General features: G+C 35.5%; 3 protein-coding genes across 3 annotated transcripts; 2 read left to right on the forward strand and 1 right to left on the reverse strand.

Annotated features, from left to right (window-relative positions):
- Positions 1–1,107: 1,107 nt before the first annotated feature.
- Positions 1,108–4,342, reverse strand: LOC114542264 (allograft inflammatory factor 1-like). Its single transcript, XM_028561938.1, has 7 exons — positions 4,097–4,342; positions 3,831–3,892; positions 3,260–3,335; positions 3,036–3,077; positions 2,252–2,350; positions 1,919–1,982; positions 1,108–1,334 (listed from the first exon to the last, which is right to left on the reverse strand). Exons 1-7 carry the CDS (start codon positions 4,116–4,118, stop codon positions 1,250–1,252), a joined length of 450 nt encoding a protein of 149 aa, XP_028417739.1. The 5' UTR covers positions 4,119–4,342; the 3' UTR covers positions 1,108–1,249.
- A 1,014-nt stretch (positions 4,343–5,356) lies between these two features.
- On the forward strand, positions 5,357–8,527 carry LOC114542263. Its single transcript, XM_028561937.1, has 3 exons — positions 5,357–6,209; positions 6,354–6,596; positions 6,768–8,527. The coding sequence occupies exons 2-3, from the start codon at positions 6,586–6,588 to the stop codon at positions 7,888–7,890; spliced, it is 1,134 nt and encodes a 377-aa protein (XP_028417738.1). The 5' UTR covers positions 5,357–6,209; positions 6,354–6,585; the 3' UTR covers positions 7,891–8,527.
- A 951-nt stretch (positions 8,528–9,478) lies between these two features.
- Positions 9,479–14,456, forward strand: LOC114542262 (mucin-2-like). Its single transcript, XM_028561936.1, has 7 exons — positions 9,479–9,515; positions 9,632–9,774; positions 9,904–10,089; positions 12,232–12,415; positions 12,496–12,961; positions 13,130–13,320; positions 13,491–14,456. Exons 2-7 carry the CDS (start codon positions 9,772–9,774, stop codon positions 13,760–13,762), a joined length of 1,302 nt encoding a protein of 433 aa, XP_028417737.1. The 5' UTR covers positions 9,479–9,515; positions 9,632–9,771; the 3' UTR covers positions 13,763–14,456.
- Positions 14,457–14,740: the final 284 nt, after the last annotated feature.

A 14,740-nucleotide genomic window follows, 5' to 3' on the forward strand; every position in this document is an offset into this window, starting at 1 on the left:
GAGTTGCAAAATCTTGGGCAGAAACAAAAAAATAGCAAAACGAAGTGGAAATCAACTCTCGTTCTCAACTATCATCAACTCTCATACTCGTTTGACCGTCGCATCGAGAGTTTGGAAAACTCTCGTGCGAACTCTCGCTTCTCAACTCTCATCAACTATCATTCTCGTTTGACCAGGGCTTAAGAAACTGAGGTGTTAGAAACGCCATGGAGTGTAATAAAGACAAAAGTTTGGTAGTTGCCAAATTTACATCTCTCAAAAGAAGAATTGCATTGCAAGTTGCAGGAATAATTGCCCCTCATCTTTAAAAATCTAGCGAATTTGCATTCGAAGCCTGTGCGGAGGAAAGAGATTGCACCGTGTGTTAGTCATTAGCCATCCTGGTATAGAGTAACCTGAGCTCGAGTATTCTGCGCAGAAGTCAAAAATCTCTCAAAGAACGGAATTAAAAAAATCTTTGTTAATTCTATCCAGTGGCGTAACGCGACCGCTGGGATTACGCCTACTGGGACCTATTGCTGAGATTACGCCTACAAAAACTCATAACATAAGATTGATAAGCTGCCTATACTATGTCTGTGGATAGTAATTCTATTCTCCACAAATATGTTATAATTTTTTTATGGTAATTTTTGTCGGGGGGTCACTTGACTTGATACCCTGTCGTTACGCCACTGATTCTATCTGACTTGTGTCGTGATAAAGATATCTCCAAAATGAATAAAATAATCTATAATATTATCGATAATTTATATTATTCAAACTGATCCAGATGCAGAATTGAATCAATTGATATCATTTTATCGTGTTAGTCCTCTTTCAATACAAAAACAATAACAAGAATTATGACAATTGTGGCGCGATGGAAGATAAAAAATATTATTTTAAAAATATAAATTGCACGTTTTAAAATAATTTCCGTCCTGGGGCCGGTTGTTCAAAAGCCTGTTAGCTTAACCCAGGGTTAAATTGGTTTCACATCAATTTTTTTAATCGCTTGTTAATGAAGTTGAACATGTTTATTCGTAAATATTTTGTGGATCAATAAAAGTCTTATTTTGTAAAACCTTGAAACAAACAGCGGTGCAGAAGCATATAAACTAAAACAGCGGGGTAAGATTTAACCCAGGGTTAGCGCTAACCCAGCTTTGAACAACCGGCCCCAGGTGTAAAAAATTCTTAATTAGTCATCGCAGAAAACTAAACTATAAGAGTTGATATTTCGAATTACTCTTGCACAATCAAAATATCACGGCAAGCTTGATAAATCACGTTTTGGAGGAATTCCTTTTGGACGTTCTTTTTCCTTCATAAGAGCTTCGAACATCAGGATCCTAAGAAAATTGCATTCATCAAGTTTAGTATTACCAAATACCAATAAACAGCCATTCAGTATTTCAGTTTGCAATTCCCTGCTGACTGAAAGCCTAACATTAGAGGGGACCCCGGTTTCAAACTACGGGTACAGGTACGGTGATATAATTCAATAATCCGTTGTTCACGTGTTCAATGGTACAAATTTGTGATGTACGAATTACGTCATATGAAAAAACTATGTAAACCAAAATTGGCAATGTCAATGACTTGGATATATCTGATAGTCAAATTTCTAAAAGTATACCAGTATCTACGGGAAATTTGACATAGTTTTTAATAATTTTTACTTGTACCACATTTTTAAAATCTTGTAATATTTACATTTAATTGTGATATTCATGCATTCATCTATCTGTTGTCCCTTGCAATTCTTTAACATCACATTTTAAATAAGTTAAAGACATTTTTCAATAAGGTATATTGTATACCAGGACAAGTTTGTACATTGTAACAAATAGATATGTATAAAACCATCCCTTTAAAAATACAATGTAATTACGTGTTCATAGCTTCTCTAAACATAGCTAATCTAGACACTTACTTTTTCAAAATAGATGACTTTTTCCCCAGCATCATATGCAGGAATTCCTCGTATGTAATAGTTCCTAAAAATTTAAAAGTAAGAAGTTATCATAGCTATAAAACTATATTATGTAATAGCGCTGCACTAGCTTGCCACTCTATGTGCTGCACTCAAATTTTACACACATTTAAAACATCTCAATGAAGAAAGGTTTGAGCAGTTGAAAGTATTTAGATCAGTTTAGGTAGACCACTGGGGGACATTTACTTACAGAAAGAAAATGCCATAAACAGTAAGGCTGGATTTTATTTGAGCCCACTAATGTATAGGCTGGCATATCATACAAGGTACCTGAATTTGTAGTATCAACTTCAGCAATCATTTTCTTCAATTCAAGATGCGTCTTTGCTTGTCCAAGTTTTTCCATCATACGTTTCAGCTCCATGATATCTTTAAATTTTTTCATATTATGCACTTAGCATTGTTCAAGGGGTGCAAGTGTCCTACATTTTACAATCATCTTATTCCCCACCTTTCCTACAGACTATAGAAATGTATTTGTGACAAGTGAGGGCCTTTCCAAAATACCCAATGTATCAGATTCCAAATGGAATTGCATACTGTAAATTAAATGATTCACATAATGATTCTTCACCAAATTAGTACATTTCTGATTGTCTTTTAACAAAATTCTATGAACATTTGACATATTTTGACTTTAATTCCAAAAATTGAAAACTTTCACTTTTGAAAAGAGAAACTGTTTATTGTTGATGACCATAAAGGCAGTAGCTATTCTTAGCAACTGGTTGCATTTTTTTTTATTTTTTTTTGACAACTAAGTAGCATTTAACTACAAAACTATAGTTGTAGTTTCTTTAAAAATTAAATTTTATCTGAAACTAAAATGATGAATTACTGACATAATATAAAGGAAAATGAATTATATGGACCCATATGTTACAGACCATAGTTTATTGTGATCTGAACTGAAAAGGAAAATGATTTCGGGCATACAAAGGATTAATATAATTGATAATGCATATAAGAGTATAACAAAGTTAATATCTTTGACCTGATTAGCATAATGTTAACTAAACACGCTTAAAAATGAAATATTTTTATAAAGACCTACCGATGTCGCCGGAATTGTCTTCGTCGAATTCCATAAATTGCTCTAAACGAATATAATTGTTACAATCTCAGTGAGTTGTTACTTGTTATACAAAAAATGACAACAAAAGCAATTATTTCAATAAAGTGTTTTATATTAGAGTGGAGGCCTGCTGATTTCCTGATTGGATCCGCAGCGCGTGTTTATATATAAAGCAGATCGCAATATAAGCAAAATAAACTCACGTTTGTACGAGTTCAAGGTTCCCTCTATGTCTGGCCATTCTTCTTCATCATCATAATCACCAGTGTTAATAAAAGACTGCAAAACGCACATCACAGATTATAATTTTTAACTAGCTTCTATATAATTGCTGTTATGACTAACAACCTGGGTTAGGGAGCAATTGTACGAATGTCCCTTCGCAAAGTTTTAAGGCTAGCCATTTCTAGGCCCTTGCATAATACCATAAGAGTACTAGGTTGTTTGAACGCCCGTAAAATATACTGCTAACGGCGCAAGAAAGCTCGTGACTACGATAAAAATACGTCCTTAAATATCCCGTTAAGGGAGTACGAGCTTCCGTTTGTCTTTAAAATAATAGAATAACAAACGACATTTAGTATAACTTTTGACTTTTCAAAGCCCGCTTACATTAGGAGACATACTAGAGATTATAAAGCTAGACAGTTAAAGTCTGTTAAAGTCATTCTCTACAATAAATTGCTCTTTTGTAACTGCGTCTAGATTTCCGGAAGCAAATCGCAACAACAAGCTTTGATATCTATTACGTTTTACTATAAAACTGATACATACTTTATTTATTTCATCTAAGCTAGTCTCTTGATTGCTTTTCAGGACGCCATACGCTTTTCCGCCTAGTTTATGAAAATAAAGTAACGCGTGAAAACTACTGTATTACAGTGTACACAACACGACATGACTGTGTTTATGATACGTATGCTGTGGAATTTTAGTCAATACTTATCTTAAAATTACTAACAATAGAAACATAAATTTTCTAGATTGACAACGTACTATTTTTGTTTTGACGTATACTGTTCAAGCATAATTAGCTTTACCTTGGTGATTTTTGCCATCCATGATAAATTTCTCCCAATGACTAGACCAATAGTGAAATGCAAAACCTTATATTGCTCGAGAAGAGTAGAAATCTGGGCGGTGCTGTTAGCTCAGCATACCGGAAAACCATGGAAACGGGACCTTAGTTCCTGTGTTTTGCTTTGCCAAAAAAGGCAAATGTTTAATGTAGTGAATTTCGTTTCCCACGGATTTCAAATTCTGAATGATTGCATGTACACGCATTGTTTAACTTGAGATTTAAAAGGGCATTAAATTATTAATCTGGTAAAAAATCGCCTTGATTTCTCCTGCAGGTGTTGCAAAGAAAATGTGACTTCCCCCCCTGGTTCAGAAGACAGGAAATGAGAAAAGACAGAACGAGAAAACGAGACTGTATATAAATATTTATCATATTTTCTATGCACAGCAAATACTGAAGTGAGGAAGGGAAGAAAAATGCTTCAATGCAATTTGTTGTGGTATAACATAAGCGTAAGTGTAAAACTAGCTGTTTTACTATACACAGCCTGGCTGTGTTGCAAGAATTTTTATCCAAAAAAGTATGTAAACTAAGGTGTATTTTCATACAGCAAGTGTTCAATAAATAATGTTGTAATAATATTTTCTGAAAAATGTACACATTAACTTGTATCTCTGGTATGGAAAATAAGTTGTCCATATGGACCAAGGGCATTAATATCTTTTTGGTCAGCATTTCCATATTGGCTGGGATCTCGAAATTCATCTAGCTGCCATTTCTTTGATAGCAGAGACAACACTGTCTGGTCATGTCGGTTCTCCCTGAATGTGGGAAGATTCATCTTGCCCATTTGATTATTCATGTCTGTCAGGATACGAGGATCAGAAGCATAGGCTAACCACTCCATTATGAACTGCAAAGATTTGCAATTTTTTCGAACTATTACAAAAGAAGCAAGACGTTGGTGGGATTCATAAACAGATTTCTCATCCATATCCATTAATATGAATGCATCTCGCTTGGTAAAAACTTTTTCCAAAAAACGAGTGTGGAATAAAACAATTCCTGGGTCTGAATCATAAGACAGCTTCAGTAGTGGTCCAGCATCTCCTATGAGATGAGCACCAGCATCTTGGTACATTAAAAGATCATCCTCAGACATGTTCTCAAGTAATGTCTTAAGTATTATGTAGGCTTCCACAGCCAGTAACCACAACCGCGTTTCTGTCTCAAAATGCCTGAGTAAGCATATTTAAATTTTCCACTAAGAGAGTCTAAGTCATGAACAGTTGTGAAGTCAAAACCACCAGGAAATTTAGCAGATTTGATTGCTTTTACTTTGGATTTTTTGCAGCAGTTGCATGCAAATGTTATAAAATATTTCTTGGCTTTTATATCCTTTGCCTTGGTTCTATTATAATCTGTGACATGCAGAGATTTCAAGTCTTCACGAAATGGTTTTGTCCACCGTTTGGTTATTGTCTTAAGATAATCGAGATTGCCTTTTCTGTGGAATTTCCATCTCGTGCTGTTAGTTTCAAACGGAAGAGGCGCTTTCTCGCCATTATACAGCATATCCGAATGTGTTGTGTCCGCCATATTGCTTTAGACAGACGGCGCGTAACTAAGAAGGGCTCTGGGTATGAGAATGAGTCGTGGTTATTTCTGTGGTTATGAACACAAATTGTGACGCCTCAATAACTGAACTCACGCATGCAATGAGCAGGAAAGATCGAATTCGCACTGCGAAATTGTTGATCGGATGACGCAGGACAGGCACGTCAAAAATGACTAATCATGTGTTATGAAATGAATTGAATTCACTTCAATTCTTTACACCCCGTCTTAAAGCCAATAATTCAAGCCTCGTACCCAGGCGCTTTAATAATAAAATATATAATGTTGCATTCAGTTATTGTATAGAGGTCAGTTGAATAAAGGCGAACGCGTGGGGGTGCTTGGGGTGGATACAATAACTGAATGCAACATTAGATATTTTATTACTAAAGCGCCTGGGTACGAGGCTGCTGTTATTCCCTATTCGTTTGATTAGACAGTCTACTGTTTTTTTCTTCGGTTTGAAGCAAGTTTAGCTATATACACTCTACAGTATCACACTGTGCCATAAAATGGTAAGTATGAGAATGTTAAATACTTTGTTATACTTTATATCCAATATTATTGGATAGACCAATATTAATATCCAATTCGTATTAATATTCATAAGACACAGACACAGTGGGTTTTCTATAATAGTTCTTATTTTTTTGGCTCAGGTTTTCAAAAAAAAGAATTTGAAAGACAATTTAGATAAGTTAATTTTAGCGATGGTGCAGTGCGAGGGTGACAGGACTGAAGGATGGCGAAAGCCTCACGGATTTTGGGGGAAAGTGGCCATTAAATGTGGATACGGAAACACGGATAAAACGCGTAAAGCAATGTATAGGCTTTGGCGAAGAAATGCGTGCAACATAAGGGAAAAGTTTCAAGCCTTTGTAGCATCTACAAATGAAGCCGAGGTAAGATTTCATCCCTGATTTCATGCCGTTTCAGTATATCTTGTAATACGTAATTTCAACATAATATAACATCATTTAGTTTTAACATCATTTATCATAATGAGTTTTGTACTGACATATTTAATATAATATAACAACATAATAAATTTTTAGCATAATTTGTATTTTCAGTCAATTTGAATGGGCAATGAACTACGTTTTGGACAGTTTTGCTAGTTTTACTGTTTTTTCGTTTTCAATTTACCTTATTCTGCGTGTTGTATCAAGATCGTACTCTGTTGTATTCAAGAATGAGCAAAAATATCTTCAAAGTTCATTTGTCAAGAATGTTAAGAAACATGATTTGCGGAGAGATATGGGGTCTTATGAAACTTATCAAGCTGAATTAAGCTCCAGATACAGAAATAGGATATACGCTGTTGTATCGTTCAAGTCTCTGATCACTCTCAGTCGCAACTATATAAAAAACAGTCTACTTTTGTTAGCTAAAAAGTATCCTGTCCTTCAAGCCAGGTCTAAAAGCTATTACAATGCTCATATTTCTTGTATAAAAAGGGAATTTATTGTCAATCATGAAGAAACATTTGATCCAGAACTAAGATTTGTGAATACAAGTAATTGGAAACTGGTGCTAGAAGAAGAATTAATGGTAAATAATGAAAGATCAGATGTTGAACTCTTTTGGAATGCCATTGTTCTACGAGAACAATATGAGCCAAGAGACAAAATGTACATTAATACTTTGTTGTTTCTATTTGATCCTGTTATCATTGATCGGATCTCCATCGTAAAGTTCACGCAGGAATTTATCACCACGTTATGTCAACTTGTTAACTGTGACATTCATATTAATACCACAAGAACATCACATTTACCTGTCCCAACGGAAGATTACTTAAGACAGCCATTTTTATTGAGGATATTTTCATTGTTAAAAGAAATCATCATGGGTTATGCTTGTAGTCGGGTTTCTAGCCAGCGGAAAGATAGCCAATGCAAATTACGATCTAAGCCTTTAATAGTTATGAGAAGTCTATCAGAGGAAGATACTGCTCGGCTGCTAGGATATTGTAGCAAATTTAACTGTTCTTTGACAGCATTATTCATTGCAGCATGGTCCAGTGTTATGTCTGGTCGTGTCAGTAGTAGTAAAGCTTTATGTCATAAAAAACCAATATCTATAGTTGTAGACTATCGACCGTTGATGGAAACTGATTTGTCACAGGCATATATCATTAGCAATTGCAGCTCATCTTTGCAACTTCAGTTATTATCTGATCAAAAGAAAAAATAAGGCATTTTGGATCAAGTGTTAGATATTATGAGGATCTGTTGCAGTCAGTCATAAGGAAAAAGAAACACTTAGATTTGATATGGCTGCATAAGTATCAAAGGGAATGTTTTGGCAGATTTTCACCTTTGGAAATTGCAGACATTGGAAGCTTTTGTTTCAATGAAACATGGCCGTTTTCTCTGCATGATATTTATATTGGTGCAAAAACCACATCAACTGTAAACTTGACTTTATTACTTTTGAATAACAAGTTATATTGTGGAATGCATCTAAACTCACATTTTAGTGGTTGTGCAAATTTGCTAGATGCTTTGTTTGCTAGAATAGTACAGAAAATGTCATTGGGAATTTCACATGGTAGTGATTTGGTTAACACATCAAAGAACGCACACTGGAGCAAAAACTTATGAATGTGATATTTGTAAGAAGAGATTTTCACATGGTAGTAATTTGTTTAGCCATCAAAGAACACACACTGGAGAGAGAGACCATATGAATGTGATTAAGAAGAGAACTTTTCAACTGTTTCCTAAAGTTATCTTAAGTTCTTCTGTGTAAATAGCATTAAATACTGCATTTTATTGATATTTTTGGAATTATTGTACTAATTTTTGATATAAAGCTGGTTAAAATCTTACTGACAATTTTTTTGATGATGAAAGTCTTTGTCTACAAATTCCCCCTTACCTCCCCAGAGAGTATAATCCCCCACCTCCTGAGAGAGTATAGTCCCTTACATCCCCAGAGAGTATAATCCCCCACCTCCCCATAGAGTATAATCCCTTACCCCACCTTGAAAGTCATAGAGAAAAAAAATTACGAAGGAGAATATTGAAGAGTTTTCTTTGCGCGTTAGCGAAACTATGCAGAACTTTAGTTGGATGAGATAGAAAAAATAATCGACAGTATGGACAAACGAATAACTGCAGTTGCCCAAGGTCATGGTCAAAGAATGAAATACTAATATCAGCAGATATATATCAAATTAATTTTTAGATAAACACCACGGAATAATGTGTTATGTAGTTTAATATCCGAAATTTCTTATTTCTCAAGAAAATATTTCTTAAGATAATAGAAAGATTTGTTTTATTTTAAAAAAGTGTTACTAAGACAAGGTGAATATACCTAAAAAAACCAACAACAAAATCAAGGGTGTTTGGTGATATGTATACCGAGACTTAATTAGGCGAAGAATTATTTAACGCGGCAAAAAATCATTTTGTTTTTTCTGGTGTCTTCCTGATGAGTGCAAAAATGTGTAAACATTCTGGGGTCTTCTAGAGAAGTGCAAAGGTGTGCAACATTGTGGGATACGTCTTCCTGGAAGGAGTGCAAAAATGTGTACAACATTCTGGGGTCTTCCTAAGGACGTATATATGCATAAATTTTCGTCCCACGGTAGCGTTGCCATTCTTTGTAATAGATCTTTTTCATAATTACGTCAAACGTGGAAAGTCTGATGCTAGGCGAAATCTCATTGGCTTGTTAGTTTTGTGGAGCCAATCAAATTTCGTGTAACATCAAACTTTTCGCGTTTGACGTCATTATAAGAAAGGTTTTTCGTGCTTGCTTTGATATAGGCAATACACAACACATCCTCAGTCGTAGATTACCTATAATAGGTAATTGTCAAATGCTCTTAGATTACCTATAATGGGTAAGCTAGGTGCACGTTAGTCGCTAGCTAGAGACCCAGGACCCTGCCAGGACCAATAATAATTACGTGTATTCGATATAGAATTACGCGGCGTTTTTTGGGTTTACGCGGGTAACAGTTCACGTTGGTTCTCCTTTCCTGTCGATTACTTGATCTTTAAGGATCTTTCTTTACTTTTTTGGCCTTCGAAAGTGCTTGGAGTTACTCTGAACAAAGCTGATATGGTATGATTTATAAATTTTTATAGAAATAGTCCGCCTTCAAAGTGCATATGTTTATATTTGTACGACTGAAATGACCGAAGGCATTTGCATATACGCAAACAACAATATCAATGAATTAAAAATTTGTAGGCTGGGCGCCCGAAACGATGTGGCAAATGCAACAACGACAATGGTCCAGCAGCAAAGAGATGCCGTATCTGCAAGGAGAGCATAGTCGTTGACATCGAGCAAAACGAAGACAACGAAGAAGATGCCCGGATATTAAATATGGGTAAAACAAACCCAACAAAGCAATTCAATTTGCTAAAGAAACGGGTAAGAAGGAAAGTACAGCTTAGCTAAGTAAGCTAATAGTTGAATATATATGGAAAAGGTTTCTACTCGCTTTTTAATGTTTTATAAAGCAAGTTATAAACGAAAATCCGTGAAATATATATGCAAGCAGTTACATTTCATACAATTTTACAGCAAAAATTACAGAAATGAATAACATGAAATACTAAATTATGTTTTGAATTTTTGTGCAAAATACTGAGTTGTTGCTTTTTTAAATTGTAACAATAGTAACACCAAAATAGTCGGGAAACAGAAATCCTATGTGATTTACTGGCAGTACTGTACCTTGCCAGTGTGAAATGGTCTAGAGTAAACTATTAAAGCAGTGTGCATTGCCACCTAATTCGTTAACATAAGACATTGGCAGCTTTGTTTGCATAGTTTCTGGCTTGTTTTCATTGTCAGATAAATTTTTTATTGTTGAATCAAGTTGCATGTACTTGATTCACATTTTTTTTAGCCCAAGCTGGATTTGAGGCAGTATATGGATTAAGGAGGGGTTAAAGTGGCTTGGTATTCTGAAGTTACTTCGTCCCCTTATTTTATACCCCCTACCTAGGTATCTCAGTAACCATTGTCTGATGGGAAGTGAGTTTTATTCAGGGCGACCAATTAACCCATTAAGTGGCAGAGCTTTCCCCTTGACAAGTAAAATCATCTGGCGTTAGACAAGTAAAAAAACAAGTAGGGCGCACTGGGGTGCATTGCCACTTAATGGGTTAAAAAAGTAAAGTTATGCCACTGCCATAATGTACCTTGGAAGTGCTTGGATACAGTACCTAAGCTTCATCGTTAACAACATCATCATAGGAGATAATGTTTTCAGTTACATCAGAATATTCCCTCAAAACAGAAAAAATATTAATGTTGTATGGCAAATGCATTTCAAGCTAAGATCGGACACCAGATCAATAATCTAAATTAATTAATTTTATAGTATATACATACCTAATTAAGATTTTTCTGTTAAAATGGCATTACATTAAGTTTAACAATTTGTTACTGTTGATTTGGTGATTATTCACAAAAGAACCTAATGTTCTTTTGTGGTCCCAGAAAGTAAAATATTTTTGATGTCTGTCAGTTATAAAAAATGTTACAGTAAATTTGAATATTTTTGGTTGATTGCGGTGCTTTGCACTAATCTGACAGACAATGTTTAAAACTTTATCATCCTAATTATAGCCTAAAAACATTAGATGTCTCCAGGGACGAAGGAATATCGATAATTGGGGGGGGGGCAGGTATTCATATATTCAAGTTCACAGACCGTAAAAACAATTGATTTCAAAAGAAATCAATAATGCAGAACTCGCATATATGAATATCTGCCCCCCCCAATTATTGATATTCCGGCATGCCTGGATGTCTCTTCTTTTCTGCCATATAGACTATTTGTGTTTGTACAATATAACAGACCTTGAGTGTCTAATAGAAGTATAGTCACTGTTTGTTTATTTGTTTGATTTCATATGGCATAAAAAGGATATACTTCCGATAACAAAGAAATAGATTTAAAATGGTCTTTATTGTGCATATATGGGTGCATTTTATAAAGAATAAATATTTTACAAGTAAACTTACCATGTTATGCAATTTAAAATTATTAAATAGCACAGTCAATATTGCAACGAACTAACAAGGAACATGCTATATATATATATATATATATATATATATATATATATATATATATATATATATATATTATATATATATATATATAATATATATATAAATATCTATGTTAGCCCTTCTGCATGCAATAGAGTTTATTCTGGTTGAATAGCTTTTATAGTTTGCAAATTATTAGAATTCAAACAAGTAAAGTTTTTTTGGCACACCCGGTTTACAGACAGTTCTCTCCTGATTATTTCCAGAATGATTTTCTATCAATGTATCTTGCTGGACTAGTGCTTTTTCTAGATTTCAGACTTGTGTTTATTTTGTATAATGACAACAGATTTAATAGACTTATAATAATATGTAGCTTTACCATAATGGGTCTCTCTTTCTATAAAGTTTTTTCTAGCTATACTTATGATTTCAGTCTTCTATATATATCATAGCATGTACAATTTGATCTTTTTAGGACTCGAATATTATTGTTTAATCATTTAGGCAAAAATTCTAAAATGTCGTCATGGTTGGGATATTGTTGTTTTGGCCAGTTACAAACATGTACGTGGTAACAGTTTCGTGACGTTTGGAACTGCTGGACTTGCACAGAGCTTTATTGGAACGGAAGAAAATCAATATCTGACTGGAAAAGCTGTTTTGGATGTCTTCCGTTCGTACGTTAATGGTATGTTTTCGTTATTCTTTTTATTATTTTTTGTAATATTTATCTTAACTAATTAACTTTGTTACTTTTTATTTTGGTAGAGAAGAAAACATTCAAGTCAGATCCACCATCAACTGTCCATTTATCAGGATCCACTGTCCCTCTTTCGATATCTAGTTTGTCTCCTCAAATAGCCTCTCCTCCGATATCCACCGTTTCTCCCCCAACATCCACTATTCCTCCAACATCCACTGTCTCTCCTTTTACATCCACCATTCCTCCTCCAACATCCACAATTCCTCCTCCAACATCCACTATTCCTTTGCCAACATCCACCATTCCTCCTCCAACATCTACAATTCCTCCTCCAACATCCACAATTCCTCCTCCAACATCCACCATTCCTCCTCCAACATCCACAATTCCTCCTCCAACATCCACAATTCCTCCTCCAACACCCACCATTCCTTCTCCAACATCCACCGTTCTTCCTCCAACATCCACAATTCCTCCTCCAACATCCACAATTCCTCCTCCAACATCCACAATTCCTCCTCCAACACCCACCATTCCTTCTCCAACATCCACCGTTCTTCCTCCAACATCCACAATTCCTCCTCCAACATCCACAATTCCTCCTCCAACATCCACAATTCCTCCTCCAACATCCACAATTCCTTCTCCAACATCCACAATTCCTTCTCCAACATCCACAATTCCTCCTCCAACACCCACCATTCCTTCTCTAACATCCACCGTTCTTCCAAAATCCAGCGTCTCTATCAAGATACCCACCCTCCTTTCTCAAACAACTACTATTATCCCTCCAGTATCAACCACCACTTCAGTATCTACTGTTCCTTCGTCGTCCTTGTCAACTAATCTTATACCCACAACCTTAACTTCATCTATGGATATGCCATCAGGTATACCACTGAAGCACGCAAGTGTTTTGGGTTTTTTTGGGTTTTTCTACACGCAGCTTTTGTTGTCTCACATTTTTTTCTTCTTAATCTCCTCACGCACTAACCGTCTTTTTTATCACTACTTAAAGAGCTGAAACTTTATATTATTAAGTTCTTGTATTATTTAATAGATGCTGTTGCCTTATACGCTGAAGGAAATGTTGTGGCAATTGGCACTATCATTGATCTGCCAACTATTCATGGACATCCGATTCCAAAAGGCTGTTCATGTGTTATGTTGTTTTGGGTGCAAGACAACTATCCTGCCCCATGCCCTTTGGGAAGAAAAGACATCACTGAAAACGTTATCTTGCATAAGGATATGTTTTATGCTCTTCCACGACGAATGCTGAAACAGTTCTTGAGATGTAATGACAGATACTTTCTTTCAGCTTTACATTAGGTGACGTACACCACTGCCACAGAATGAAGGCAGACAGAAGGCAGACTGAACCAAAAAAACGTAACCGCTGCCACGCCATGATTCATCATCAAAATGCTGACGCCATGGTCCTAGCCAGTGCGCTTTTGAGAGGCATCCCCCCTGGATGTCTGCCATTTTTAATATTTCCTGGGGGAAATGCCTTTCAAGCGCGCACTGGCTAGGACTAGGCTTAGACACAAGATGCTTGACCTTGAATTACTGGAAGTATAGTACTAAAAATAACTCCAGAAAAGAACAAAAATCACAAGATACAGTGAGTAGAGTGTCAAAAGTTTCTAAAACGTTGTCGAACGTCTTGTGTTTAAGCCTATAATGGGCCAAAAAAGTAGCCAAATAAAGTTGTCGAGCATCTTGTGTCTAAGCCTAACTAGGACCATGGCGTTAGCATTTTTATGACGAATAACGGTTACGCCAAAATCATAGCAAAAACGAGGAAATCGGCCTTCTGTCTGTCTTTATTCTGTACGACTGTGTTGCAATTTCCAAATACCTCCATTTGCAACTAAGTTTAATTGGAAACGTTATAAAATGTGACATCAAATTTGATCTAACTGACATAAACTTTGTAACGTTTCCAATTGGAGCGTTTAGCTTCCAACGACGGTACTTGCTGTCAACTTTATAAATATTGTAGATTGAAATACTAGACAAAAAATCTTTCGACGTTTCGACCTATGGGTCTTAGGACATGCACCCCCCTCTCCTGACGAAGGCCCATAGGTAACCGAAACGTCGAGGAGAAACGTCGAGGAGATTTTTTGTTTATTTTAGGCAGTTTAAAGAAACATTTTGTGCTGTTGTTTTATCAAGAAACTGCCACGCTGCAAACCGGTTATCTTGGACTGAAATATTAGCGAGAAGATGTATCAAATCTACGACGCGAACGTGACATGAAAATTGTTGCTAATATTTGTAATCCAGTTTTATTTTGCTTCA

The sequence above is a fragment of the Dendronephthya gigantea genome, unplaced genomic scaffold (assembly GCF_004324835.1).
Source record: "Dendronephthya gigantea isolate DGI-Jeju-01 unplaced genomic scaffold, DenGig_1.0 000344F, whole genome shotgun sequence".
Lineage (NCBI taxonomy): Eukaryota > Metazoa > Cnidaria > Anthozoa > Malacalcyonacea > Nephtheidae > Dendronephthya > Dendronephthya gigantea.

Coding starts and splice junctions, on each gene's coding strand:
- LOC114542262 (XM_028561936.1), top strand. Junction 10,090..12,231: donor TCAATTTGCTAAAGAAACGG/GTAAGAAGGAAA, acceptor TTAATCATTTAG/GCAAAAATTCTAAAATGTCG. Junction 12,962..13,129: donor ATTCCTCCTCCAACACCCAC/CATTCCTTCTCC, acceptor TCCAACACCCAC/CATTCCTTCTCTAACATCCA.
- LOC114542264 (XM_028561938.1), bottom strand. CDS start 4,118: ATGGATGGCAAAAATCACCAAG. Junction 3,078..3,259: donor AACCTTGAACTCGTACAAAC/GTGAGTTTATTT, acceptor ATATTCGTTTAG/AGCAATTTATGGAATTCGAC. Junction 1,335..1,918: donor AAGTCATCTATTTTGAAAAA/GTAAGTGTCTAG, acceptor CAATTTTCTTAG/GATCCTGATGTTCGAAGCTC.